The sequence below is a fragment of the Phocoena sinus genome, chromosome 17 (genome assembly GCF_008692025.1).
Source record: "Phocoena sinus isolate mPhoSin1 chromosome 17, mPhoSin1.pri, whole genome shotgun sequence".
In the NCBI taxonomy this organism is placed as follows: domain Eukaryota; kingdom Metazoa; phylum Chordata; class Mammalia; order Artiodactyla; family Phocoenidae; genus Phocoena; species Phocoena sinus.
In genome coordinates this window covers 12,679,923-12,694,932 of record NC_045779.1, presented here as the reverse complement: position 1 = coordinate 12,694,932, position 15,010 = coordinate 12,679,923, and the positions used below count along the sequence as shown (strand labels likewise).

At 34.9% G+C, this 15,010-nt stretch overlaps 1 protein-coding gene across 1 annotated transcript in view; it reads right to left on the bottom strand.

The window, feature by feature from the left end:
* The window catches only part of CSPP1 (centrosome and spindle pole associated protein 1), a 116,401-nt gene that overhangs the window by 72,249 nt on the left and 29,142 nt on the right, over window positions 1–15,010 (bottom strand). The window contains 4 exon segments of the mRNA XM_032609506.1: window positions 751–808; window positions 1,844–1,937; window positions 7,882–7,952; window positions 9,024–9,122. Coding sequence (XP_032465397.1) covers window positions 751–808; window positions 1,844–1,937; window positions 7,882–7,952; window positions 9,024–9,122 — 322 coding nt within the window.

Genomic DNA, 15,010 nt, shown 5'->3' with positions numbered 1-15,010 from the left:
CTGGTGCAGTATTAAACTTTTTAAAATGAATAATCCACAGGATATATACTTAGCATAAAAAAAGTAAGACAAAAGTTGCCTACAGCTGAGTAATTTTAAGTTGCTATATTCTTTTTAAGAATGAACTTTTTAATGAAATTAAAGTTTCTTAATCATTAAAGATGAAACAAAAACTTGCTTTAGCAAATAAATTCTACACACCCAGCTTAAAAAAAAGTATCCTTTGAGAAGAGTAATAAATTATTACCTTCTCCTTACTCAACTGCGATTATATGTGTAATTCATTCCAATTATGAAAATTGAAGAATTAAAGTAAAAATAAGGTTATTACCTCTAGATTTACATTAAGTAAAAACTACTAAAATGCTTAGAGCCTAGAATTAAAGATTTCAGTTCCTTTGGAAATTCCTCTAATATAAGAAAAATGGTCATGATACAATGAAAAAAATTATTAACATCTATTGTAAATTAAACTAAAACAGTGCATGGAATAGTGCATGTAAATAAAGTGGAAAGGAATAATTTACAAGAAACTTTAAAAACGCACACATGAAAAAGGAAAAATTATCTTAGAGAAGTAAACAAGTAAGAGTTAGGACTTAATGTTTTATGAGAACTGAATTTAGTTTATTACTGTTCTAACTGGTCTACTCATACATTTTCCCCAATATGTTCTATCTCCACCTGCCACTACATTTGAGGCTTATTTGAATGAAAGATTAAACATTAAAAGACGGCAGGAACCCTTACCGATTTCTCAGGGTCTTGTGCTCCAGAAGCTGCAACCCTGAGATCCAAATCTTTTTCTCTAAACAAAATTAAAGTTTTATATATTAAAAAGTTATAATAATAAACACTATCATTACTGAAACAACCTTACACACAAAGTCCATGCAATAACATCTCCAAAAACAAATCATTCCTTTAACTGACAATAAAGTCTTAAATAATTCTGAAAACTAAATTTTCCGATTTGGTGCAAAGTAAACTAATATTCACATGTAAACTGCCCTGGAATAAATATCTCTAAACCAGTGCCTGGGATACTTCAAAGTCTAAGGAATTCACACAGAATAAATTAGAGAAGTAAAACAAAATCTTTACTTAGTGAAACAAATAAAAAACTTTTTTTAAGGTTCATGTATATCTTCAGTTCACAAAAAGGAGGGTAAAAAAAATGAAAAATTAATACAATACTTTCCAATAAGAGTTTTTAAGAAAATGATGTTAAAGATGGCTAATATCAGACAGTAGATATTGGCTTCCTCTTAGAGAGAAAAATAAATAAATAAAAGATGACAGGTCTCAAATTATCTTAGAACCAAGATATCTATCCCTAATTTTAAACTGGAATTAGTATTTCACAGGTATTTCTACATGAAAGATTACAAACTCTGAGACTTGCATACAATATAAATTATCTGTGGATCTATGATTATTTTTATACAGCATGTATACGTGTGCTTACCATTTCATTGTTAAAAGACAAAATACTTTTATTTTATATTTGCTACTATATATGGGATAATACAGTGGGCATGTAGATAGCATTAAATGCTACCTTAAAATTGAAGAAATTAATGAAAGTATGTACAAGGCCTGTTATAGGATGAACACATAGTCTCCTTTGTTACCTATGATAAAGAAAATGAACACCCACATGGTATCTGTTTTATTACCCTGGCTGACTTACAATGTGGAGACTGAAATAGAATGATTTACAAATACTGAATCGTATTAGGAAAAATATCCCCTTATTTTACTATGTAATAGTCACCACTGTCATTTTAAACAAATGCATTTAAATTCAAAACATCTTTTTAAAATGCAAACCTTTCATTACCGTCTCTTGTTCTTCTGTTGTTCAGCCATTTGTTCCAATAGTTCTTGTCTATATTTCTCTTTCCTTCTCTGAATAAGTTCTCGATCTTCACCTCCTAGAAAGTGGTAAGAAAAAAATGCAGTCTTAACTCTTAAGCGACACATGTAACTGGAAAGTCAATTTTTTAATCTCCATTTTAAATTATATCAAAGAGTATATTACTACATATGCAGCAAATATAGAAGGTAAATCATATGTATCATTACCTATTCAACTAGTTTCATAATTTTTGAATAACTACTATGTGTCAAACCCAAGACACATTAATCCTTCCCAAACTTCTAAATAAGAGAATATTCTAACTCCTATCCCCATTTTCCAAAGATCAGGATATCTCTACTAACACCTCCCACAAGCCCCTTAACTTTAACAAGTGTGTTCAAAATGAACATCTCAAAAGCAATTGCCCTTCTTTGTTTTCTGTTACTGGCCAAATAATCGAGCCTCAAAACCCCACTGTAACTTTTATGGCTCATGCTTTCTTATTTACTTCATGTGAGGACCCTCTTCTCTATTCTCATGGCCATCAGCCTTGGATAGGAACTCTCTATATTTTACCTGAATTGCAGCAATAACCTTTTAACTAGTCTCTGGAACTCCTCCCCCCCTCCCTACTCCAATACAACCAGCACACTTATGTAAGACTAACTATCTTAAAATACAACACTAATCATGATGACACATTGCTCAAAAAACTTCAATAGTTACCTCAATTCTACAGAAAAAAACCTCTGGTTCTGGTATCACTTACATGAAAATCCAGTCATGCAAGCACCTTAGATCCACAGAAAATTATTATTGCATGTTAATCACATAAAATAACCTCTTAATCTAGATATGCAAAATCTGGAACATTACAAAAATCACAGGGATATCAAAAATGCAACCAAGCCAGAAATTTCTCTACTACCTTAATTATTAGTCTCCCAACCATCAGTTGGACACACAGCATCTGAATTTGCCCATTAAGGACAGATGTCAGCAACAGTGAAGCTCCCAAAGGGTAACATAAATTACATTAAGGTTAATAATAATGTTTTACAATCAAAGTAGATACATCCATTCTGCTTCTGATCATGATGGAGTTAACAAACACAAAACTCAGCCTCCCTCCATTAAAAAAATAATAATAAAATTAGGCAAAATATATGAAATAACTGTTTTTCAGACACTGGACACTGGACAACAGGTAGCACACAACTGTAATACCTGAGAGAAGTTAAATAAATGAGGTGAGCCCTTCAGGCACCCGTTTCTGCCTGCATGCAATCTCCATGGATACAGGGAGGGAAAAATCCAAACAAAGCTGGGATACTATGTTAAATTGAGCAGATAAAGACCAAAATTCAGGGGCTTCCCTGGTGGCGCAGTGGTTGAGAGTCCGCCTGCCGATACAGGGGACACGGGTTCATGCTCCGGTCTGGGAAGATCCCACATGCCGCGGAGCGGCTGGGCCCGTGAGGCATGGTCGCTGACCCTGCGCATCCGGAGCCTGTGCTCCGCAACGGGAGAGGCCACAATAATGAGAGGCCCGCGTACCGCAATAAAAAAAAAAAAAAAAAAAAGATCAAAATTCAGGAAAGCTAAAATGACTAGAAGTTTAGGGCAAAGATTCAAAAAGAAGTGTAAAAATGGCTTTAGAAATCTGTAAAGGCATTCCTTCAGACTTTACTGTGTACTAGTCTGTGAATGCAGAGTGAAATTCCATTAGGCTGGGCAAAAAATTACGGAGGACACATAAACTGAATTCTCAGACCTCCTCAAACAAAGTGGAGAGAAATTTAAGCTCCAGCCAGCTAGTCTGGAGTTCTCGGTGATCCTCTAAGGGTATTCAGGGAAGAGCCCGAGAAAGGTCACTCTGTAGCAGGAAGGCTGAACAATCTTCCTAGAGTGAAGGCTACTCTAGATGTCCCAGCTAAGTTTAAATTTAAAATAAGGCCTCTGAAAGACTGGTCCTTAAGTAACAGAAAAACATGACTGTGGTAGGCAAAATTCTAAGACAGATCCTATGTTCCCTGCCGTCTAGCGCTGACTCCCTGTATAAACCTTCCCCGAGTGTGGGCAGGACCTATGACTTGCATCTAGCCAATGACTATGGCAAAGGTGAAAGAAATCTGCAAATGTATGTAATTAAGGCCCAAATCAATTTCGAATTAATCGAAAGGGAGATTATCTTGGGTGGGTCTGAGATAATCAGATAAAAGCCCTCACTGAGTTTAGAGATTCTCCTTGCTGGCATGATAGAATAAGCAGCCTTGGTGAAGAAGCCCATGTGGCAAGAAACAGCAGATGGCCTCCAGGAACTGAGGGCAGTCTCCAGCAGATCCAGTAAGAAACCAGGGCCCTTAGTTATACAGCCACAAGGAAATGAATTTAGTGAAAAATATGAAGGGGCTTCTTCCCTCATAAGCCTCCATATGAAAAACAGCCTGGCTGACACCCTGACTATAGCCTTATGAGATCCTGAGCAAAGGACCCAACAAAATTCATGACCCACAGAAATTCAGATAATGTGTGACGTTTTGAGTCACTAAATTTGTGCTAATCTGTGATGCAGCAATAGAAACCCAATACAGTGATTAGAAAAGTTAATCAATTGAAAGAAAAATCACATAAACAACACAGATGACGTAACAACAAAGATGTTAAAACATCTATCCTAAAAAAAAAAACATCTATCCTAACTATGCCCAAATATTTAAATGAAAATAGTAATATAATGAGGAGGAAATGGAAACTATTTTAAAGAACTAAATGGGGAGTCCTACTTCTGCTTAGAAACTAGAAAGCCGCAAGAGAACATTGCTCATACCCCACAATGGAAAAAAGCTCAATCATCTACAAAATAAAAACTTTTAAAAAGCCCATCAGAGAGCTGAGGTTACAAGCAACCATGTAAACTAAATTCCAAAGGGTATAAAAACCAATCCACAGAAAGATGGGACAATCCAAGGGTTTTACCTTTACCAGAGTAAAGAGAAATAGGCAGCTACCTTAGAAGTAGGTAAAAAGAAAATAACTGAAACGCTAATGAATTCTTAAAGACTTTCTGTGGATTGGAATAGCAATGCAGAAGGGGAATCTGCACTCACTTGCTGCCCCTACCAGATGTTTATGAGACCGAAGATGGGGCAACACAAGACACCTAAAAGACACCATTCTGAGGCAAAACAAACAAACAAACAAACCAACAGAAAACAACGCCCACATTCCAGACTCTTCTCTCATATAAAGTAATCTATTGGTTGAAGGGCAGAAAACCTTGGACCCAGCATTCTGCACTCATACAAAGGTCTGCTACTGTTAGGGGAAGAGCAGGAAATTCTCACATATGCGATCCTCCACAGGGCTTCCCTGGTGGTGCAGTGGTTAAGAATCCGCCTGCCAAAGCAAGGGACACGGGTTTGAGCCCTGGCCTGGGAAGATCCCACATGCTGAGGAGCAACTAAGCCCGTGCGCCACAACTACTGAGCCTGCGCTCTAGAGCCCGTGAGCCACAACTACTGAAGCCCATGTGCCACAACTACTGAAGCCTGAGTGCCTAGAGCCCATGCTCCGCAACAAGAGAAGCCACCGCAATGAGAAACCAGCACACCACAACAAAGAGTAGCCCCCACTCGCTGCAACTAGAGAAAGCCTGTGCGCAGCAACAAAGACCCAACACAGCCAAAAAATAAATAAATAAATTTATAAAAAAAAAGATCCTCCACAGGCATAAAGGAGAGTTTGGCTACCACTCTGAGGAGGGGCAGGAACACTGATACTCATTTCTGAGAACCAAATGCACAGGGCCAGCTTTGCTACAGCAATCTACTGCTGAGGAAGGAAAAGTGTGGCAAGAGAGACACCCTCTTCTGTCAGGGGCTGGCAGGTCTTGCTAAAAACTGAGGAAGGTGCAGGAACACTGAGAAAATCTCTCCAGGCCCCACAGTCAGAGAATTTAACACTTCTCTCTAAACAACTGGTAGAAGAACAGTTAAAAGTCATTAAATATGTACAAGACATGAACATCACTATCAACCAATCAGCTTAACTGACATTTATAAACCACTACACTCAACAACCACACAATGCGCACTCTTTCAAGTACACATTAAACATTCACCAAGAAAGACTATATTCTGAGTCACTTTTTAAAGTTTCATTTAAAAAATTCAAATTTGAAATAATTGAAATTTACAAATTATTTTCTCAGACCATAAGGGAATTAAACAAGCAGCCTATGTCAAAAAGAAGGAAAATCCCCAAGTATTTGGAAATGTTAAAACATACTTCTAAATGACCCATGATTCTGTTAGAAACCCCATAATATGTTATTTTTGCTCTCAGCAGTCAGCTGTCCTAATTCTTTAAATAAAGCAAAAAGGCTCCAAACAAGGCCCTTGGGGCAAAATTATAGGAAGACAAATTTCAGTTCAATTGAAATGAGAATACTGCAACAATCAGAGCCACGTGAAGTTGGAATGTGCTGCCTCTGGAGAGAGTAAGCTCCCTAAGGGGACACACAAATTTAGGCTGGGGGAAAAAGATACAACCGTGAGATAAATCACTGAATTAAAAGAGTTTAATAGTCTATTCCAAACATGACTCTATTATCAAACATTAATCTATAATTCCTGATTGCATTAATGATAAATTCATGCCATTCATCTTTAAAATATCAGGGTAATCCATTTATTGATAAAATTATTTGTCACTAGGTTCTCAACACAGAAAGCTATTTCTCCAATTTTTACCATGTTTAACAAAATACATCATAAGAAGCAAGCCCTTACTCTGACTTATTGATAGGCTAAATTGGTCAATTCTCACTTAAAGACATTACACTAGAATAAAACTCTAGGTGTTATGCCATTTTTCTCATAATAGCCATTTCAAGGAAACAAAAGTCTGAGAATATCATGCAATTATACATCTCTAAGCCAAAATTTAAATTCCTGACTGCTTCTGGTTGAATGAATCTAAACTATTATCTAATTTCTTCATATACTTCAGTGAAACAAAATTTTGGGCAATTTTTTCTGATAGTTTTACAAAGAAGAGACCACTTTTCTACTTAAAGTTATATACAGGAAGTATGCTCTCTTCACACTGTTTCTCAAATTAAATGTGACAAGTTAATATAGCAAATCAACATGCTTATCTTAAGCGATGACCTTCATTTCTGACAAAATAAATAGAAAATCTGGATTATAATCATTATTTGAACAAAACACTTTCTCAGAAACTACATGGAAAGAACATGGGAAAGGATGTTTATCAAAGGATAAAAAGGTTTAGTTCAGGGGAACTGAACTAAAATGTAAGGCAGTTTTGTGCTAGCTAAAGAAGAAAAAAAATGAAGAAAGAAATTATCACATATAAAATAGAATATAAGAAATAGCCAAGGGCTTCCCTGGTGGCACAGTGGTTGGGAGTCTGCCTGCCAATGCAGGGGACATGGGTTCAAGCCCTGGTCTGGGAAGATCCCACATGCCATGGAGCAACTAAGCCCGTGGGCCACAGCTACTGAGCCTGCGTGTCTGGAGCCTGTGCTCTGCCAACGGGAGAGGCCGCGACAGTGAGAGGCCCGTGCACCACAATGAAGAGTGGCCCCCGCTCGCCGCAACTGGAGAAAGCCCTCGCACAGAAACGAAGACCCAACACAGCCAAAAATAAATAAATTAATTAATTTTTTTTAAAAAATAGCCAACACACGACAAAGTGAAATATGAATCTAAAAGATTTTACTGAAATTAATATTTATTTATCATCAATAGAAAGTTCATCACAAGTTATTTAGCTTTAAAATTATACACAGAGCTATATAATACACTAAATAATTATAATAGCTATATAATATGCTAAATGTTTAGCATAGTGCCTATCACAAAGTAAGCACTAGAGAAATGTTTTCTATTATTAGTAAGAGTGGTATTAATTACAACACTGAGTTCTCACAAAGACCTTTTATAAAACACTCCACAAAAGTCTAATCAACTGGAGGTTTTTGTACATACCAAAGAGCATCCCCGCAAAAGGACTACACATCTCTCGATTAGTAGGTTTGGATGGTTCATTGTCTCGAGCGCTAAAAACAAAAAGAAAAGGAATTAAAACCCAAATAATTTTCAGGAAACAAAAATTTAGAGTGAAATGCAGGTATGAGTTATTGGCCTTTCAAAGTACTATGGATACTATAATAGTTATATGTTTTTAAAGTTAATGTAAAATCATGGCATTTTATCTCTTTATACAGTGGGAACCCAATGCATTCATATAAATGTGTGACCTTTTTCTTCAGCCAGCTTCACTAACTCTATAGATTCCCAATAAAACCCTTTTTCATAAGAACAGTTACCCAAGTAAGGAAAATGAATATAAGTACACATAAATAAATCCTAAAAAAGGATGATATCTGTACCCGCACTTTGAAAAGAAGATCATCTCTAAAAAACTCCTTCCTTGAAAGAAACAAGGAAAAAAAAAAAAAGAATTCTATACAAGCATTTTTATGTGTTACTTTTCTTCAAAGAAAATAGACACCTTTCCTGACACATGACAATATTATCTTCATTATGCACTATAAATTCGGAACCATTTATCCTTACATACAACACAATAAAGCCACCAAAATGATAAAAACTACAGAAAGAGAACATGAATATAAAATGCTATAATTTCCTTTTTTTCAACATGACACAATTATGTATGCGTACTAATTTTACAAAGTAAGCATAAAAGTTATCTACTCAATATGTTGAAAATCAAAAAGAGTTTTGAAAAGAACATTTTCAATTTATTTCAAGTTACGTCATCTCTATAACTCCAAGATATTTTAAATTGATTTTTAGTCCATTAAATTATACACTTATTTCTCCTTTCATCAGTTCAAACAATATATATACTTTATAATGATAGGGACTCAGAACACCTTGGCACACTTTATAATCAAAACTTGCTCTTCAAAAGGATGCTGTAAAGTACCATAAAGTTTCATGTAACACAATTCTCCCCTCCCCCTTTCTCCCTAATTCCTTTCTCACTAATAAGAGAGGCTGTTAACATACTATAACTTTCTAGTTTTCCAGCAAGCCAGTTTTAGCAGTTGCTGTTTTACAGTACAACGACTGAAGGGCAGAATTTATATTACATACAATACCTTTGATTTCCAGCAGATGAAATCCGTATGTTTGACTGTTCTGTGACATCACCACCATACTCCATAGGAGGCACATTCCCTCGTCTGTTCCCGTACATCCTTAAAAACACATTAGCTTACAGAGCTTGTTCCACATACAGTGGACTTTTCTTATCTCTTTGGTGTTTTTACATTTGATGTTGGAAATATTAAAGGGAACAAAGTGTTACAATGAAGTTTTACTGTAAATATATTCTAAAATTAATTCAATTGACATTTGACTCAAGTATGATCTGCTGGTTAATAAGAGACATTAAGAGTTTAGATTCAATAGTCTTTAAATCAAAGGGAGGTTATTATAAACTATTTCAGTATAACTTCTAGAAATTTTTAATATCAAAGCTATGCAAATACTAATAAGACTTTTTTTATTCACTTATTCAAAGAATATTTACTGAGCACCAACTACATGCCAAGTACTAATCTAGGTACTGGGTATGTGGACATGGTCCTAGCCCTCATGAAGATAATAGTCAAATTTCAAAATGAGATCACTTTTTAATCAAAATTCATAGATTCTGGGAATTATTTCACTGAATATACAAACCTTTTTAACTTAAAAGTACAGCAGCAGTCTTACCATTAAATTAAATCAAATGTAGCAAGCCACAACATTTGCTAACACTGTAAATCACATGAAATACTAAATAGTAGCAATAGGTGAATACAGAACATTATAAACATGGGTAGAAAGTTAGTTCACTTTATTCACAAGGTCATGAACAACAAAAAAGAGATTAAACTTTATTTTATTTTCTTAAGAATGCTTCTCAGAAAATAACTTTTAAATGTTTTTCAATTAATCTTTTTTCCACTTGGCAAACATGGAAAATTTAATTTCTCATACCAGAGAAACGAACATGACTTTTCACACCAACATTTATCAGCACCCATGAAAATCAGCATTTCATAAGTCATATTTCTTTGCATGGCTCTTGAGTTAACAAACTATATTGTCTCTCATGAGGACCACTGGTAAGAAATATGGTTGTTACAGTATTGTTCAATATTTTAGGTGAATTGAATTATCACGTTAAGAAAAACAGCAATTTTTAGAAGAAAAGGAACTTATCACTCCCCACAGAGCCAGCATATAAAATCCTCTTTATTTCTATCATATATTGTCAATATCACCTGTGGAGAAAAGACTACCCAGAACTGTAACCTTAATAATGTATGACCTGTGGCATGACAGACTGGTTCCATTTTTTATCCATATCTAAAACAGAATCCTCCCCAATCCCTTTCAAAAAAGAATTTCAAACTTATTTCAATTTATCAAAACACAGCTGATTTTATATCTAAAGCCTAAGTGCTCAAATCTCTCCTTTAAACTGACACATCAGTTTAGTATCATTCCTTATTTCTACCACTTAAAGAACAGGTAAATATAAACTTAAATTCAAATTTGTAATTAACAATGCCAGGCAACCAGATTTATTTATACTGCATCTATATAAATACACATGTGTAGAAAAGAGTAAACAGAGCATGCCTGAGATTGCTTACCCTTAGAAAGCCCTGTTTGCAAGACTGGCCCTTAGCTGGCACCTGAGAACATAGATTTTGGGAGGAGTCCACCATTCTCAGAACTGGTAAGAGTGACCCACTGTGCCTAAACTGTTGGTACAAGCAACAGAGTTTATGCTGAACATCTGCTTTCCTTCAGGGAGTCCAGAATTTTGGCACATGCTAGGAAAGTTTTTTCAGAAATGGACAGACCTCATAAAAGGAAGAATTTATTTCCTTTCACATAGCAAATCAGATTTGACTGAGGGAATAAAATAATTGTAAAATAGTTTCACCATCCTACCAACAAAAAAAAAAGTTAAAGCTATGTTAAACGGAAAAATCTTTTTCTACTTCCTTGAAGAAACGGGTCAGTAATTCTAGTTAACTAGGTTCAAATCTCAATGCCCAAAGAAACCAGATATAGGCTAGAAGCCAAGTTTACTCTAAAAATCAACACGAGTGACTTCCCTGGCGGCGCAGTGGTTAAGCATCCGCCTGCCAATGCAGGGGACACGGGTTCGAGCCCTGGTCCAGGAAGATCCCACATGCAGTGGAGTAACTAGGCCCGTGCGCCACAACTACTGAGCCTGCGCTCTAGAGTCCGCGAGCCACAACTACTGAGCTCACGCGCCACAACTACTGAAGCCCGTGCGCCTAGGGCCCGTGCTCTGCAACAAAGGAAGCCACCACAATGAGAAGCCTGTGCACCGCAACAAAGAGGAGCCCCCACTCACTGCAACTAGAGAAAGCCCACGCGCAGCAATGAAGACCCAACACAGCCAAAAATTTTTAAATTAATTAATTTTTAGAATTAACACAAGTTTATCTTTAAAAAAATTACTCTTACAGAAGAAAAGCAAGTTGTTTAAAACCACAGGTATTTTCAGCTAATTTAAATGTGAATGAACAACTCCTAAATGATAATAATGTATCTTTTTCATTAATAAACCACAGAATCAAAATAACTACTTCAGAAGTAAATTTACAATGTTTATGCTATCAAAAATGACATATTATAAAAATAAAATATTTACCATCTGTTGGTCCTGACACAACTTACAGGGAGAAAGAATCAAATTCCTCCTTACTTAAAAGAAATCATCCAATTCATAATGGTTACATCACCTGGTTTCATAGTAAAAATTTCTCTAATGTGAATGAATTCTGCTATTAGGGGTACTCTCAACTATAGAAATTAAAAGAAAACTACTGAGCTGTTAAATGTTCGTCACAGGGCTTCCCTGGTGGCGCAGTGGTTGAGAATCTGCCTGCCAATGCAGGGGACACGGGTTCGAGCCCTGGTCTGGGAGGATCCCACATGCCGCAGAGCAACTAGGCCCATGAGCCACAACTACTGAGCCTGTGTGTCTAGAGCTTGTGCTTCACAACAAGAGAGGCCACGACAGTGAGAGGCCCGTGCACCGCAGTGAAGAGTGGCCCCCCGCTTGCCACAACTAGAGAAAGCCCACGCACAGAAACGAAGACCCAACACAGCCTAAATAAATAAATTAATTTTTTTAAATGTTGGTCACCATTTTTCTCACTGTTTTCTGTTCTTTCCCAATTTTTATATTACCTTAATTCAATAACAGTGTTTTTCTAATATTGACCCCATCTTTAAAGTGGGGAAATTAATATAAAAATGGTCCTTCCAAGTATAAATGAAAAGTAACTACTACAAGAAATAAAGTAATATCAAGTTAAATAACTCATGTTCTAATAAGCTATTTCTCCTCATTTATACCTTACATATTAAGCATGCACACTTCTTAGAATGTCCTACACTAAGTAAGCGAGCACTCAATCTATTGAGTCAGATTCTAATTCTATCTCAGATTCTAATTTCAGATGGAGTGGAATTTCAGAATTTTGTTACATAACTAGCAAGATTACAAACTAACAAATATCAAGAGTAAAACAGACTGGAAGTGCTAACTGCATTAATCACATAAAAAATTTAAAAAACAGCATTCTTTAAGGCTAAAAATTTCTTTTACTCATTAACATCGGTTATAAAGTAACACATAATAAGGTAATATATTAACTTCTACAGCTCAAGTTAAATAATAAAGACTAGGATGACTATCTTTTTTAAAAGCATAAAGATTTCAAAGTATTATAAGATACACTATTATATTCAACTTTAGAAAGCTCCTAAAACATTATAAATTTACTTAAATTGGTAAATATGTATCAAACAATACACACAGGCACGTGTGCGCATGCACGCGCACACACACACACACACACACAGAATGCAACTGTTGAGCTAAGTGCTAACCATTCTGTTAACTATTTTAAAACACTTGCCAGTGATTAATGATTAGTTTAGGAAAGTAAAATCATTCCTGGGCTTTATCCTTCCAAAAGTGGGGAAAATATTTCATTAATAAATACATAATGATATATGGAAAAGTTTATAGGGTAATTAGAAAAGAACTGAGACCAAAAACCTAAAAATCAAAAATTACTAAAAATCAAAACTAGAATTTATCGCATGTTGACTATTAGGAAAAAAGAGAACACAGGAAATTTAGAAGAATGAAGAAAAATTTTGTACTTCTCAGTATATAGTCAGCCCTCCATATCTGTAGGTTCTGCATCCGTGGAGTCAACCAATCTTGGATAGAAAATATTTGGGGGGAAAAAATTCCAGAAAGCTCCAAAAGGCAAAACTTGAATTTCCCGCACACAGGTAACTACTTATCAATATATAGCACTTATAACTATTTATATAGCATTTATATTAGATATTATAAGTAAACTAGAGATGATTTAAAGCGTAAGGGAGGATGTGCATAGATGATACACAAACACTACACCAGTTTACATAAGGGACTTGAGCATCCAAAGATTTTGATATCCATGAGGGATCCTGGAATCGATCCCCCTTGGATACCAAGAAACAACTGTTTTAAGAATAAATAGTTAAATCAAGAGATCAAATGAAGTTACACATTTCTTTAGTCTCAAAAATTTCACTAACAAGTAGAGTCATTTTTCCTAGTAACCATTCTGCCTGATAAATAAATCTAATTAATGTTCAATGTGAAATCTTTTCTTTTAGAAATCTCCAAATCTGAAATATAGAAATCCAATTTTAACCTCACCTGCCACTGAGACATATGTGAAAAACCTTACAATTAGAGATGTAAGAGTTTACACATTAACAAGATGTATAATAATGATTTACATTTTTAAGAAATATTGTAAAAACATTAAAATGTTATTCTCACTCATCTACATATTTAATCTATTCTTAAACTACTACTTGGGGAAGATTATATATAGAAACAGTTCATTTCGTTCATGGGATACATAAGAAAATAAGACTGTTCTCAAATAACTAGGCTGAAATTGATTTGTTAGTTCATGTATAAAATTATCACAGGATGTAATTACAAAAATAATAGATTAAAATATATTAAAAACAAAGCAACAACCATCATAAGTTTTTTGAAATTCCAAACTTAAAAGATATGCATAAAAAAAAAAAAAAAAAAAAGATATGCATTACATTATACTCTAAAGGTAAACTGACACCATAAGAAAAAAAAAGTTCTCATGTACAAATAAGGCAGTACCAAGAGTCCAAGAATATCTGTATTTCCCTAACTGAAACTTCTTGGAGTTCAGGTAGCCTTTGACTACCTCCAGATACAAACATTTTCAAATATAACACGTTACAGAATTTGGAACATTTTCTGAAGTACAATTAGATTCAAATCAGAGATAAACTATAATGCGCATTACAAAATTCTACTCCTTCAGTCAAATTACCTAAATCAGGGTGAATATTAAAAAGATTGGATGAGCAGGACGTAATAACTAAAGAATAAAGAGTAGATGACAAAGAACTGCAAAGGCTTTGTATGATTAATAATTAGAATAATGAACATGTAGCATTATGTCTCAGAAAATTTTCTAAAATACTACAAAAATAATCTATTTGGACTAATGAATGAAACAGGTCCCATGAACTGCTCAACATTTACATTTAATCCCTACAGGTTAACTAGTCAATGAAAATATCAGATCCTACCATATTTTTTATCTCCAAATCAAAAGTTAGATTAAAATATAGCAAGTTTTAAGTATTAAGACAAATGACTTAATAAGACCCCATTGTAGCAATTAATAAATTACAAATAGTGTCATAGAAACAACATGCAAAGGAACTGAAAAGCATCTAAAAATCTGATCAAAAAAACAGTGCCATATCACTAAAATAACATTCAATAAGTAACTTAAAAGTGAAAAAAGCTGATAAAAGTACTTAGAGCATAGAAATATTAAAGGAATAAACTATTTCATCGGTTTTAAGGTGTCTTTTTTCCCCCACATTTTAACATCTGAAACCAGGAGAGCCTTGGACCTGGCTGTAAATCACGTATTGCAAGGAGAAGTTATTTTTCTCCTGCCAGTCACCTAGGGGC